This window comes from Macrotis lagotis, chromosome 1 (genome assembly GCF_037893015.1).
Source record: "Macrotis lagotis isolate mMagLag1 chromosome 1, bilby.v1.9.chrom.fasta, whole genome shotgun sequence".
Classification (NCBI taxonomy): Eukaryota; Metazoa; Chordata; class Mammalia; order Peramelemorphia; family Peramelidae; genus Macrotis; species Macrotis lagotis.
In genome coordinates, this window is record NC_133658.1 from 21,709,149 (window position 1) to 21,724,534 (window position 15,386).

The 15,386-nt window shown below is 45.0% G+C and overlaps 1 protein-coding gene across 1 annotated transcript; it reads right to left on the reverse strand.

Moving 5' to 3' along the window:
- Positions 1-89: 89 nt before the first annotated feature.
- SPR (sepiapterin reductase) lies at positions 90-9,503 on the reverse strand. Its single transcript, XM_074195681.1, has 3 exons — positions 9,200-9,503; positions 2,201-2,491; positions 90-888 (listed from the first exon to the last, which is right to left on the reverse strand). The coding sequence occupies exons 1-3, from the start codon at positions 9,501-9,503 to the stop codon at positions 698-700; spliced, it is 786 nt and encodes a 261-aa protein (XP_074051782.1). The 3' UTR covers positions 90-697.
- Positions 9,504-15,386: the final 5,883 nt, after the last annotated feature.

Here is a 15,386-nt window from a genome sequence, read left to right on the forward strand (position 1 = left end):
CATGGTGGACCTTCAGAAAATGCTTCCTGAATGAGTGAAGGATGCCCGTGCCTTCACACACACACACACACACACACACACACAGAAAGTACTTTCTCAGTATTTATTGAATTCTCTGAGGATGGGGACAACCACAAAAGAAAAGTGAAACACATTTTCATCCTAAGGTCTCGGTCTCTCTCTCTCTCTCTCTCTCTCTCTCTCTCTCTCTCTCTCTCTCTCTCTCTCTCTCCCTTTCATACAGGAATGACATGAGCTCAGCATGGAGCACTCCCAGTGTGAGAACTTCTTTTACCAAGACAGATGGTAACCAGTCTCAGAATTTAGCTTCAGGTAACCTATACTCAGTAGGTTGGGCACCCAATAGGATCTTTAGGAAAGGGGAGAAAGACAATACAGAAAGGAGAAAAGAGTCAATTACAGTGGAAATTATATAAGAAATCAAAGGGAATGGAGCAGGTACATCATAGAGCCCTGAACTGGGACTCTGAAGCCTCGGTTCAGAGACCCATTATGGCCTGGCTGACATGGGGTAGGTCTTCTGCCTCTTAATCCAAGGACCTCTCCACTAAGTCACACCATCCCACAATCACCCCTCTCCATAAAAAGGTTGGGAGGCACTTGTGAAGAACAAGATGGGGAGACAGGGTGACAGGGGAAGGTGGGCTGGTACCCAAATGGTGGAGGGCAACCAGTCCTACTCATCATAATAATCAATGTGGGCTCCTGACTCAAAGGTGTCCCTTTCCAACAGGTCCAGGAGCTTCTGGGCAGAGACAGAGCTGTCCAGCAGGGTCTGGTTCTCCTTCAAATTGATGATTGCCTTCCGCAACTCCAAATTCTTGGTTTTCTGTCGGGCTTCCTGATGCATGTCAGTGTCCAGAGGGCCTGAGGGAACAGAGGAAAGGACAAAGGTCTGGCAAGGGCCCCTGAATGGACCGATGACTATATGGCAGTGGATCAGGAGCCCACAACCAAAGACTAGAATAGGACTGCCCCATCTAGCTGTATACCATGGAGAGGTGTCAGTAGAGAGAGGGACCAGGCAAATCTGAGTCCCAAGGCTTTGTCAGACATTTTACTGGGTGAATAAACCTAGGCAAATAACTCAACCTCTCTCAGTCTCACTTTCCTCTACCTCCCACAATTGTCCTTATGATCAAATGACCTATAGGTAAGAACACTTTGCAAACCTCAAAGGGCAATAAAAATGCTAGCTATGGATTATTAGCCAGTATTAGTCCTAAAGACATAGGTAATACCTTCCATTTCTTGGAGCCTTCTCCCCATCTCCTAGTCACTAGTTGGTTATTGGCCTTTACTATTGAAGAGGGCCTAAATGACATCACTAAATTAGAGTCAAGTCATAGTGCATTCATCAGTGGCAGATCAGACCAATAGGAGCTCAGAATGCTCTAGCACAGGATGGAGACAAATAGACTATGTGAACATTTGGGCTGGATCCTCTAAATTCATGTATCTCATTTCTTTTGCTAGGGGACTAGTGACTGCCTAGCACGCCTCCTGAGAGATGGTAACAGTCAATTGCCCTTATGATTGCTACTGTCCACAGAGGGTACTTAATGTTTTGGGATTTTTTTTTTTAAGCCATGATTGCATAGACAAGTTAGCAACTAGGGAGACTTAAGACTTAAGACTTTACTCCTCTAGTAGAAAGGGCATTGAACATAAGTTCCAGAAGACCTGGATTCAAATCCTGCCTCAGATAATTAACTAGCAGTATAATCCTGAAGTCTCTAAACCACTCTGTGCCTCCGTATTCTCCTCTGTAACAAAACAAAAAAAAAAAAGAAAGAAAAGAAAGGTCTCTGAGGTTCCTCCTAGTTCTAAATCTATGATCCTGTAATAAGAGGGAGCACAAGCTATCTGGTACTGATTAGACAGTGTGCTGGGCTAAGGGAGAGGCTGTTTCTATAAGGGGGTAGTGCAACTGGGCAATGGGATGTTTGACCCTATTCTAGGGACTGGTCTAGTGTCATCCTCCAGATAATGTCCAAGAATCTCTCCATCTCAAATTATACCTTTCAAAGTCCCTTGGTGCAAGAGGGACCCACCCTCTGGCCATGAACAGATAATGGACATTACAGGAACTTTCTCCTGAGTGTTGAGCAAGGAACAGCAGGTACTTGGGTCTCCTGAGCCATATTGGGGGCAGAGAAAAGACCACATGCCCTCCTACCTGGGGCATAGCTCAGCACCCGCACACTGGGTTCTTCTTGTGCCAAAACTCTGAATATCATGTCTCGGGCAGCCTTGCCAGCACAGTAGAGGCTCCAGCTCTTGAAGGGTTTCAGAGCACAGAGGGAAGAGATGTTCACCACAGTTTGTTTCAGCTCAGGATTGGGGGGGAAGACCTTGAGGACCCTTGAGGTCAGGCAAAGAGTGGAGGTTACATTCAGAGCCCAGTAGTCATTGACTTCTGTTGGGTCAGCGAAGTCCACGACATTTTTAGACACATCCCCTAGGGTACCTTCAAAAAAAAAATCAAAACCCTCAGAAATCGCACAATCCCTGCCAATTGCCCTTGAGATTTCCTTTCAGAGCCTGGAAATGGACAGGAAGGTTTTTTGGATGATTCAATGATTTTTTTCATGAAAGGAAGCTTGATGTAGACCCTTGTTAATCTTTAATCTGGAATCCTTGAACTTTATTTTTTTTTTTAGTTTTGGCCATTGCATTTCAATAGAATTGGTTCATTTGGCAATCTTGGGGCATTTTATTCATTTAAAAAATATTGAGGGGCAGCTAAGTGGCATGGTAGATAGAGTACCAGCCCTGGAGTCATCCTGACTCAGGAAGACAAGTTCAAATATGGCCTTAGAAACTTGATCCTTACAAATTGTGTGACCCCTGAAAATGGGTCCAGAGACTTCCCCAGATTGCCAGCAGGGTCTGTGATACATTAAATGGTTAAATGGTGTAGAGGTTGGAGGTGAGCCTTGGAGTTAGGAACACCTGGGCTCTTTCTGCCTAGGTCACAAATGCTGGGGATTCAGGGAAAAAAAAAAGACAAAATATGGCTGAACAAGTTATGGCACATAAGGGTGATGGAATTCTATGATGCTGTAAGAAATTATGAAGCAGAGATTAGAGAAAGCTGCAAAGATTTGTATGAAATGATGCAGCATTGCAAACCAGTAACCAAGAGAACTATTTATACAAAGACAATAATATGGTAAACAATAAAAACTTTGAAAGACTTAGGAATTCTGATCAGTGTAATGACCAAGTGTAATTCCAGAGGACTTATAATGAAACATGCCGCCCATCTCCTGAAAGAGAAATGAAAGACATGGAGCACAGCAAATCAGGGGAATCCTGTATATTTAATTTTCCTTGTTACTTCTCATAATCATCTTGTGGGTGATGGTGACAATGAGATGATTCTGAATCTGGTTGAATGACTGACTCAAAGAATCATGATTCCAGGCCAGCTAGGTGGTACAGTGGATAGAGCAGCGGCTCTGGAGTCAGCAGTACCTGGGTTCAAATCTGGTCTCAGACATTTAATAATTACCTAGCTGTGTAGCCTTGGGCAAGTCACTTAACCCCATTGCCTTGCCAAAAAAAAAATCATGATTCCCTGGCTCAATTTTCGTCATTTCCAAGGATGATAGTTCCATGTCATTTTGGATAGAGGTTTCCAATGAATAGCTCCAAGTATCTGGGCCTGCCCATAAGAAATTTAATATTTTAATTACTGACTTGGGTTAAGGCAAAAATATGCTCATTAAGTCTACAGATGGCACAAAGGTGAGTGAGTCACCAGTGACGGGCAGGATCCAAAAAGATTATGACATTACCTTGCTGTGTGACCTTGGGCAAGTTACTTAACCCCAGTGCTTTACAAAAATTTTTTAAAAAAGATTACAATAGGCTTGAGAACAGAGCTAAATCTCACAAAATTAAGGATAATTGTTATCTTACATTACAGTTCAAAAAATTAACTTTACAACAACAAAAGGGTGAAGGCAGGTAAAATCTACATTTATCTGAAGAAGATCTGGGGATTTTAGTATGCTGAAAGCTCAATATGGTTCAACAGGAGGAAATAGTAACCAAAGGAGTTAATTCCTCCAGTGCTGTTTCAGGCACTAGCTGTGTCATTTTGATCAAGTCATTTATGTCTGTCCTCTCACTTCCTTATCTGTAATCACAGCCCTTATCTGGGTTGATGTGTGCCAGGGGCCAAGAAGCCCCCATAAAAAGAGCAAATAAATTCCAGACATACCAGGAGCCAAGAAGCCCCCTGTCAGATAAGATAAAAGGAGCAAACAAAATTCCAGGCATACTAAGGGCCAAGATAAAGGAAGGTCACCCTCCATTATCAAGAACAAACTGACCACAGACTATCCCTTCTCTCAGGCCAAGGCATACCAACTCCACCCCTAAGCTAATCCCCTTGTTCCTTCTCTACAAAATATAAGCAGGTATTTTTCTCAAATAAACTCAGACCTTATCCACCATCCTTGGGTCTCACTCTCCTTATTCTCACCCATTCCATTTCAGGCTGGGTCCTCCTCGACACCCCACTTTTCTGCCCCGCGGGTCGGGGCACGTGGCGCCCATCGTGTGGCTCGAGGCACGGACTCTTGCCAGGCAGACCCCGTAAAGAAGAATCGTCGCGACCCCCTCTGATCGCTCCGGAGAGCCCCACGAACAGGTAAGTGACGTCTGCCTCATTCTTTTCTCATGGGTTCCAAGCTGTCTAAAGAACAGGTCTTTATACGGGACCTTAAACTGGCACTTAAAGACAGGGGAGTTAAAGTAAAGAAAAAGGATCTTGTTAGATTCTTCCTTTTTATAGATGAAGTATGCCCGTGGTTTCTGGTAACAGGACCTGAGATCCACCCAGACAAATGGCAGAAAGTAGGAAGAGATCTTAATCAGAAATTGAAAATAGAAGGACCCGATGCCGTCCCTGTTTCAGCCCTTTCTTACTGGGGTCTTATAAGAGACATAGTGGAAAGCGCAACCAGGGACCCCACAAAAAAACAGCTTCTTTCAGTTGCAGAGTCCTGCCTTTGCCCTCTTTCGCATACAGCCTCTATAAAGTCTTTGAAAGAAGAGGAAGCGAAACCCCCTAAAACTCCAGCTAGATCTCCCTCAGCAGCTATTGAAATCCCCCCCAAGCAAATCCCTCTATCCTCCTCTCCCTTCTGAGATAACACCAGCAGAGGAGCCCATAACCTGCCCAGTGTTTACAAGAAATAAGAATCTCCGGTCCAGTCCAGAAATGGACCCAGATTCAGAGCCTCCAGACCCAGGCGATGAGGCAGAACTTGAGGAAGAAGCTGCTAGATATAATAACCCAGACTGGCCCCTAGCCTCCGCTCCCCCTCCATACCTAACTGCCCCTGCCTTCCTGCCCCTGGGGCCTAATGCTCCCTTTACTCTCTCACTAGAAGCCATCTCCCGTGGAGGATATCTTCTCCCCTCCGAATGGCTCAGGGTCGTCCAGGCAGTACTTACACGAGGACAGTTCCTCACCTGGAAGGCTGATTTTTTTGATCGTTGTCAAACCATTGCTTCAACTACCTATAAAACTTCTAAGGGAGCTTATGAAAAACCCTCAAGGACAGGGCATTGTAGAAAGAGCCCACCAAACGCTCAAAAACATGATTACTAAATTACAGAAAGGGTCAGAGACACTCTACCCCAAGATTAACAATGCTAAAACTATTCTTAACCATGCCCTCTTTGTCCTCAATTTCCTCTCCCTTGATGCTAATGCCAAATCTGCAGCAGATCGCCTTTGGCATTCCACTACTGAACACTTTGGCATTCCACTACTGAACACAACTATGCACAGGCTATGTGGAGAGATCCCATCTCCAACAAATGGCAAGGACCTGACCCAGTCCTTTCCTGGGGTAAAGGACATGCCTGTATTTATGATTCATCAGCTCAAAATGCTAGATGGCTACCTGAGCGTCTAGTAAAATCACATAATCCACCCAGGGAACCCCCTGAGGAATCCCCCTCTGTGCTCTCTTGTAGATAAAAGATCCAGCATGAAGGCACTCCTCCTGTGCCTGCTCCTTCCGCTGTCCTGCTCATACCAACTACTTAACTACACTTGGTCAGTCAAAGACTCTCAAGGATTCCGCATCTGGAGTACCTCGAAAGTTGACTCCATGACACCCTGGCTTCCCCTGTACCCAGATCTTTGTCGATTATCCGAATGGAACAGTGGATGGGACGCAGTATGGGGGTCCGATGATCGCATGACAGGCTGTGGCTCTCAAGATAGAAAAGAGAGGCTTGGGACCCTCTCCTTTTATGTTTGCCCGGGATACCATCGCTCATCAGCCCCACAATGTGGTAGAATGGGGGACTTCTATTGTAAAGATGGGATTGTGAGACGACAGGAACTGGGTACTGGATCACCTCATTAATGCCTCTGTACAAGCTTTGACCCAGATACAGAATTCTTCATTGGAAGAATGCTGGATCTGCTATTCCTCTTCCCCTCCCTTCTATGAAGGTATTGCTCAATTCGGGAACATCACACACTCCAACAGAAGGGATGATCTCAGATGGGGCACTGGGGAATCCCAAGGCCTCACTCTTACAAAAATCTCCGGTCAGGGACGTTGTCTCCTTGGCCCACATATGCTCCCCCCTCTTCAGCTAGACACAGTATGTAACCAAAATACCCTTATTAATACTTCCTATAGATATGCTGTAGCCCCTCCTAATACCTATCTTGCCTGCTCATCAGGACTAACCACCTTTGTGGACACCAAACAATTCCTTGATAAAAAGGACTATTGTGTCCTTGTCTCCCTTTTTCCTCACCTAACTGTCCACTACCCGGAGGAATTCCTCCAATTTTGGGAACATGGAAGGGGTACCCTTATCAGAGACAAAAGAGAACCCCTGACAGCAGTTACACTCGCAGTCCTGATTGGACTTGGGTTTGTTGGCTCTGGTACAGGTATTGCCTCCTTAGTTTCCTCCAATGCACAGTACACCCAGCTTAGCTCTGCTATTGATAAGGATCTCTCAGAACTTCAAGCAGGGTTAGAACACCTAAAAGATTCTGTTGCCTCTCTAGCTGAAGTAGCATTACAAAATAGACGCGGTCTTGATTTGTTATTTTTACAACAGGGGGGACTCTGCGCGGCACTAAAGGAAGAATGCTGTTTTTTTAAGGATAAACTTGGCCTGGTAGAAGACAGTCTGCAAAGGGTTAAGGATAGCCTGGAAAAAAGAAAAAGGGAGAGAGAGAAAGGTGAGGGATGGTATAAAAATTGGTTTTCCACATCCCCCTGGCTCTCTACTCTGCTCCCAAGCCTTCTAGGCCCATTAATTGGCTTCCTAATTCTAATTTCTTTTGGACCATGGGCCTTCAGGAGACTGACCAACTTTATCAAATCCCAAATTGACTCAGCCCTTGGAAAACCAGTTTCGGTCTTATATCACCAATTGAAAAGCCAAGGGTCCTGTGAGGACCCCCAAATGGAACCCTTGAGGTTCGCTGCTCTTACACCTCGCCCACCTTGGTATGCACGCATCTGCTCAAGGAAAGGCACCCCCTAAGGGCTGCAGTGATACCCAATGACGGGATTTAGTGCAACTCCATGACTTGGGAACATCAGATCCTACAGGAGATAACAAGGACCTTGCTAAGGTCCCCTCCTGGTCACGGATACCAAGCATGAAAACCAAGTTGCACAGCCTAAGACAGGGATCCTGCCCATAAATTTAAAATAAAAAAGGGGGACATGCCAGGGGCCAAGAAGCCCCCATAAAAAGAGCAAATAAATTCCAGACATACCAGGAGCCAAGAAGCCCCCTGTCAGATAAGATAAAAGGAGCAAACAAAATTCCAGGCATACTAAGGGCCAAGATAAAGGAAGGTCACCCTCCATTATCAAGAACAAACTGACCACAGACTATCCCTTCTCTCAGGCCAAGGCATACCAACTCCACCCCTAAGCTAATCCCCTTGTTCCTTCTCTACAAAATATAAGCAGGTATTTTTCTCAAATAAACTCAGACCTTATCCACCATCCTTGGGTCTCACTCTCCTTATTCTCACCCATTCCATTTCAGGCTGGGTCCTCCTCGACACCCCACTTTTCTGCCCCGCGGGTCGGGGCAGATGTGAGAACAAAGTGAGATAATATTTGAAAAGTGCTTTCTTCATCAATCTTAAAATATTATGTAAAAGTAAGTTACTATTATTCTGACTGAGTATATCTGTAACACCAGACCTGAGTTGCAAAGTTGAAGCTGAAAATTCACCTCCTCCAGAGGGTAACTTCACTGATGAAGGGCATTGAGTCTCTCAGGAGCCCCATGCCAAGACCGCTCATGTCTTTTTCTTCCTCTTTCCCTCCTTTCCAGAGCTAAGGCCCAGCAAGCAAGCTGTGGCCTGTACTTACTATAACAAACACTCCTTTGGGCCCCACCTCTGGATGAACTCTGCAGCAGCTGAATCTCCAGGTGGTCCCTGAGTGGAAACCAACAGCTGCAGAAACCACAGTCTATTGGGGAAGCCTTGCTGTGATCCAGTGGGTCTCCTTGGTGCTGTTTAAAGCTCATTGTCAGGGCCACGGTTCACTGCCTAGTCACGGCTACATGTATCAAGCCTGGACTTGGCTATGAGGGTCCCCTCCCGGGCGAGACCTGGTACACGTGTCAGTTTCCCTCCTCCCCGGGGACAAAGGAAGGGGTTTTTCACTTAGAACCACTCTTAGTTCTTTGTTTTTATGCTGCTGGTTTGTTTCTATTATTTGCCACATTCACGGCGGCTGTCTAGCGTCAGGTTCAACAGGCTGCAAACCCGCTGTGCCTCTTGGGTCACTGTTGGTCGTGAGGCCTGGCTGAAGGAACTGGGGTGGTTTTGCCTGGACCAGGGAGGGGGCAGAGAGGAGTCTGAGGGGATGTTCTAGAATAGGGGGTCAGACTGGTTCTGTGACCCCCGGGGGAGCATCGAGGGGGCCAGCTGAGGCGCACCATCAGGGAACAGTTTCTCAGGAGCGCTGCTGCGGCCTGCGACGGCCAGGGTGCCCCAGGAGGCGGTGGGGATGACGGGGCGGGGGCTGCGGGCGCCCCGAGACTGGAAGGTTCCCGAGGCCCCTCCTAACTGTATCCGAGGAGCCCCACGATGGAAGGGAGACGCCCACTGGGGCGCCGGGCCCCCCTCCCCGCTCCCGAAGCCCGTTACCGGCGTTGTGGATGAGCAGCAGCCGCTGCAAGTCGGGGGGCCGCGGCAGCTCGGCCAGCGCCTCCAGCAGCCCCCGCAGCCCGGCCTCGCTGCCCAGGTCGGCCGGCACGTCCAGCACCCGCAGGCCGGGCCAGGCCGCCCCCAGCTGGCCGGCCAGCTCCCGCAGCGGCCCGGCGTGGCGGGCGCTCAGCAGCAGCACCGAGCCGGCGGCCAGCCGCGGGGCCAGCAGGCCGGCCAGGCTGCGGCCCAGGCCCCGCGAGGCCCCGGTCAGGATGCACACGGCCCGGCCCAGGCCGCCCTCCATGCCGCTCCGCGCCGGGCCGGCCGGACTCTGCCCCTGGGGTGGCAAGCACAGCGCCGCCCTCCGCTCTCGCGTGACGCCCCGCCCCGCCCCGCCCCCAGCGGGGGGCGGGGGCGCCCTCGGAGAACCCGGCGGCACGCATTCCTCTTGGCTGCAGCCCCCAAAGGGGCCGGACGGGTTTCCCAGGTGGTTGGTTAAGCAAGGACAGCGGAGGGGGCCGCTGGGGGGTGCGGGAGCCCGGGGGACCTGAGTTCCAATCCTCCCTCGGTCACAATACTCGCCTAGCCGTGTGACCTGGGCCAAGTCACTTGACTCCATTACCTTGCAGAAACCCACCAAACAGAATCGAAATCCAAGGCAGCAAAACCGACTTCCATGCATGGACTATCTACTATAGCCCATCGGGTCCGTTCCCAGGCTGCCTCCCAGGGGCTTGGCCAGCATCCCCGGAGCTAACTTTTCACCTGACCTCTCGGCATCTTCCACGGCCCCGTTTATTTAGGCTGTTTCTATCCTAATGACAAGAGCTCCTCAAGGGTGGAGACCGGGCTGCTCAGTTGTAGGTTCATGGCAGACTGAGAAAGGGGCCTGGGCTCAGGGACTGTTATTCCAGGTGAAGAGGGACTGTCCCACTGCTCAGCCAAAAGAAAGGAAGGGCAGGAACATGCAGGACCTTGCGTGCCTTTGTTTCCAAGAGCAGAGCGAGCTCTCGGTTCCGGCATGTAGCCCAGTCTGAAGCCTGAGGAAGGAATCTCAGACTAAAGAGCAAGCCGAATGCCCCGCTCTGAAGCAGCAGAGCTTCCCAGTGCCTCAGGAGCAGCAGTCACATCTATGGCTATTTGTTTTTTCTTTTGTTTTTTTAAGTGATATTTTATTTTATTTCTCCAATGACAAGTTATGAAAGTTTTTCAGCATTCATCCACATGCATATGCATTTTTATAAGTTACATAATTTCCTTCCACCCTCCTTTCTCACCTCCCTCCCTCAACGGGAAACAGTCTGATGAACCTTGTACATACCCATTTGTGTTCAACATGTTTACAGATTAGTCATTTTCCATATGAGGAATCAGAACTAAGAGAAACAAAAGAAAACCATGAGATAGGAAGGAAAAATAAAAGACTTTTTTTTTTCAAAAAAGTGAACATCGTATTCATTCAGATTCTGTAGATTTTTCTTTGTTTGGTTTTGGTTCCCTTCTTCTGAAGGTAGATAGCATTGTCCACAACAGGACTCCCAGGGTTGTCCTGGTTCTCTGAACTGCTGAGAGGAGCAACTCCCCTCAGTTGATCGATCAACTTACAATGCTGTTAATGTGTACAGTGTTCTCTTGGTTCCGCCCCCTTCACTGGGCATCAGTTCTTGTAACTCACTCCATTTCCAATGCTGGAGTCCAGCCATTCATGATTTCTTATAAAACAATAGTAATTCCATGACATTCATATACCATAATTTGTTCAGTCATTCCCTAATCAAAGGGTATTCCCTCCATTTCCTATTCTTTGACTACAATGCTATGAATATTTTGGAATTTGTGGGACTTTTCCCATTTTTTTTCTCCCTTATTTCTTCTGGATAAAAGACTAGTATTGGTATTACTGGATCACTTTTATTACTCTCTGGGCATAGCTTCATATTGCTCTACTGAATGGTTGGATCAATTCACAATTCCATCAACAATGCATTAATGTTCCAATCCCCCACAACCTCTCCAACATTGACCATTTTCCCTTTCTTGTCATCTTAGCCAATCTGATAGGTGTGAGGTGGTCCCTCTTGTTTTAATTTGCATTTCTCTAATCAATAATGATTTGGAGCATTTTTTTCATATATATAACTTTAATTTCTTTATTTGAAAACTGCCTGCTTATGTCCTTTGACCATTTGTCAATTGGGGAATGACTTGTAACATTATAAATTTGATACAATTCTCTATATATTTTAGAGATGAGACCTTTATCAGAACTCCTAACTGAAAATTGTTTCTCAGCTTTCTGGTTTTTTTTCTTAGATTTTTCAAGGCAATGGGGTTAAGTGGCTTGCCCAAGGCCACACAGCCTGTCTGAGGTCAGATTTGAATCCAGGTACTCCTGACTCCAAGGCCAGTGCTCTGTCCACTGCACCACCTAGCTGCTCCATTCTGTTTTCCTTCTAATCTTGGTAGCATTAATTTTATTAGTACAAAATTTTTTATTTTAATACAGTTCAAAGTCATCCATTTTGTAATTTATAATGTACTCTAATTCTTGTTTGGTGATAAATTTCTTCCCTTTCTATAATTCTGACAGATAAAATATATCTTGATCTGTTAATTGGTCTGTTATCACCCTTTATGTCTAAATTCTCTGCCCATTTGACCTTATTTTGGTATAGGGTGTGAGATGTGGATCTATGTCTAGTTTTTGCCATGCTATTTTCCAGTTTTCCCAATAATTTTTGTCAAAAAGTGAGTTTTGATCCCAAAATCTAATGACTTTGGGCTTGTCAAACAGATTGCTGTAGGGGGTGGCTAGGTGGCGCAGTGGATAAAGCACCAGCCCTGGAGTCAGGATTACCTGGATTCAAATCCAGTCTCAGACACTTAATAATTACCTAGCTGCAAAAATAAAAAAAAACAAAAAAAAAAACCAAATCTAAAAACCCAAACAGATTGCTGTAGTTATTTACTACTGTTTCTTCTGAACCTATCTTAATCCACTGCTCCATTACTCTATTTCTTCTCTACTACTGTTGTTTAGATCCAGATCCAAGTCAGGGACGTGCAGAGTTCAGACCAAGGGGTCAGTGATGGGACATAGATCACAGTCAGACCACTTCAGGAGCACAGAAGATTTGCAAGTCTCAAACATGTGTTGTCCCTGAAATTGTGGAATCAAACAATACGCAGTTATCCTAAGAAGGCAGCAATAGAACTAGAACAACCATTTCTTCCCAAAGACCCTAACATTTAGTCCAGTGTCAGAAAGATGACTTGAAGAATAAGAAAACAAACAAACCACTAAACATTGTAATAGTGACAGGGACTCTCAAGATTCTGAATGAGTGCCCTGGTACTGCCCTGGGGCATAGTCCCTGGATCCTGAAATGTTCCAGGGTTACTGTTCCTGACTAGACTGTGTCCTCAGTGACCACAGATCTCTCTAAGCTTAGTTAGGGTGAGAAAAAAAATGACCCACTGTGATTTTTTTTCCCTTGGAGTTCCCTATCAGAATTTTCTATATCTATTTGGAATGGGGGGAGGGAGGCGGTAGAGTGAATTCACTGAATTCACTAAATTTCGTTATGCTACTCCACAATTTTGGCCTTATTCTTATGAAATTTTTTGGGGGGGATTTGATTTTTGCAAGGCAGTTTTAAGGGACTTGCCCAAGGTCATACAGCTAAGTAAGTATTAAGGGTTTTTTTTAGTTTTGGTTTTTTTTTTGCAAGGCAAATGGGGTTAAGTGGCTTGCCCAGGGCCACACAGCTAGGCAATTATTAAGTGTCTGAGATCGGATTTGAACCCAGGGACTCCTGACTCCAGGGCCGGTGCTTTATCCACTATGTCACCTAACTGCCCCAGTATTAAGTTTTTGAGGTCATATTTGAACTCAGGTCTTCCTGACTTTAGGGTCAATGCTCTATCCACTGCACTACCTAGCTGCCCCCATTTTTATAAATTTGATCAATTCCCTTTATGTCTTAGTAATGAAGAATTTTTCAGAGTCTGTTGCAAAAGTATTTTTGAGTATTCTTTACAATTTTAGCTGCATTGGTTTTGTTTAGGCAAAATCTTTTTAATTTTATGGAATCAATTTTTCTTCTTTGATCCTGTCTATCCTTTGTTTGGTCAAGAACTCTTCCACATCCATAGATCAGAGAGATCATTTCTTCCCTTCTTCCTCTAATTTGATTAGGATATCTTGTCTGAGGAATAAACCCATTGTAGCAAAGAATTGGAAATCAAGTGAATGTCCATCAATTGGGGAATGGCTAAACAAATTGTGGTATATGGATATTATGGAACACTATTGTTCTATTAGAAACCAGGAGGGATGGGAATTCAGAGAAGCCTGGAAAGACTTGCATGAACTGATGCTGAGGGAGATGAGCAGAACCAGAACATTTTGCATCCTAAGAGCAATATGGTGGTGATGATCAACCTTAATGGACTTGCTCATTCCATCAGTGCAACAATCAGGGACAATTATGTACCACATAATTTTGCTATCTCTAATACTTAATTTTCTCCTCAAGGATATGATTTTTCTCTCAACACATTCAATTTTGATCCATGTATAGCATGGAAGCAATGTAAAGATTATCAGACTGCCTTCTGTGGGGGGAATGGGGGAGGGAAGGAAGAGTGGGGGGAAATTGTAAGATTCAATATCTTACAAAAATGATAGGTAGAAATGATGTGTATATAATTAGAAAACAAATAAAATATTATATATAAAAATACATATTATTCATATATATAACATTTATTATTATATTCCATATGTGGAATATTCATAGTATATAAAAATATATATATATATAAAATATACAAATATTTATTATATATAAAATAAAGGAATAAACTCATTGGAAGTTATCCTGGTAGAAGACATAGATATTGATTTCTACTTAGCTTCTTGCAGACTCCTTCCTATTCTTTCATTTTTTTTTAGGGTTTTTTTTTGCAAGGCAAACGGGGTTAAGTGGCTTGCCCAAGGCCACACAGCTAGGTAATTATTAAGTGTCTGAGACCAGATTTGAACCCAGGTCCTCCTGACTCCAGGGCCGGTGCTCTATCCACTGCGCCATCTAGCCGCCCCCTTCCTATTCTTTCAATTGTTCGTGTTGACACATGATCCAGAGAAGTTAAGGGACTTGCTCAAGATGACCCAGGGCGGCATATGACAGAGGTGAGATTTCAAGCCAAATCAAAGAAACCTCAGGTCCAGCAAAAATACACAGTAACATAACCAAACTTTAGTTTCCTTTCTATACTTAGTAAAGAGCCAGAGGAATCTGACCCAACGCTTCCAGGCCTTCCTCCTGTTATACAACTCTGCAGTACTTAAGGTTTAAATTACACCCAATTCTACTTAGAACTGCTTATGAAAATACCAGCAAACTTATTAACATGATAGAATTATAATTGTACCTTATTCAACGTGAGGAGGCCTTCTGGTTAAGTTTTAGAAGTCACCTGAATCACTAATTAATTTATGGAATTATTAATAGAACAAAGGACTGGGACCATATGTAGTACAAGTAGGAGCAGGTATGCCCTGTTCTTTGGATATACACCAAAAAAAGAGACAGAAAACAACAGAAAAAGCTTCAACAATATTTTAAAAAGTTATGAGTGTTCTGCAAATAGCAGAAAGAAAAATAATGGGGGAGAAGAGTCCAGAGGCCGATGGCAAGGCGACAGGAACAGGGTAGTAGAGGAAGTCAAGTAAGCAATGGGAACCGGGATAATGGATTGGAGTTGGGAACACTTGGGCAGCATGTACTGTAGAAGATGTTTGGGGTCTCATCTTTGTAGTGGAGGGCAAATGAACTCTTCTCTGGGTCAACTTGGCATTATTTAACATAGCCACAAAATCTCAGTTATCAGGCATATTTGATGTTCTGTTGGTCTTATTGAAAACATCTAGAGCTTCTCTGAGGCTTTCAGACCATGGCACTGAACAGGATCCGAAGACCTTTCCCCAATTTAGCCCACAGTTTTAGTTAATTTATGAGACAGTTTTGAAGGAACCAATGATGCTTCCTTTAACTATGAGACAGTCTGTAAGGGATTTCTAGGTTCCCCTTTGCAATCTTACTTCCTGTTATTGTCAGTTTTTGCTGATTACTTACAGATTAACTTACTATTATTCCAAGGGTGGATGAAGAGTAGGAAACAG

Excerpts from the sequence above, each read along its gene's own strand:
- SPR (XM_074195681.1), bottom strand. The coding sequence starts at position 9,503 with ATGGAGGGCGGCCTGGGCCGGGCCGTGTGCATCCTGACCGGGGCCTCG. Across the intron at positions 2,492-9,199 it reads GCTGCTCATCCACAACGCCG|GTACCCTAGGGGATGTGTCT; the intron begins GTAACGGGCTTC and ends TTTTTTTTGAAG. Across the intron at positions 889-2,200 it reads GGTGCTGAGCTATGCCCCAG|GCCCTCTGGACACTGACATG; the intron begins GTAGGAGGGCAT and ends CTGTTCCCTCAG.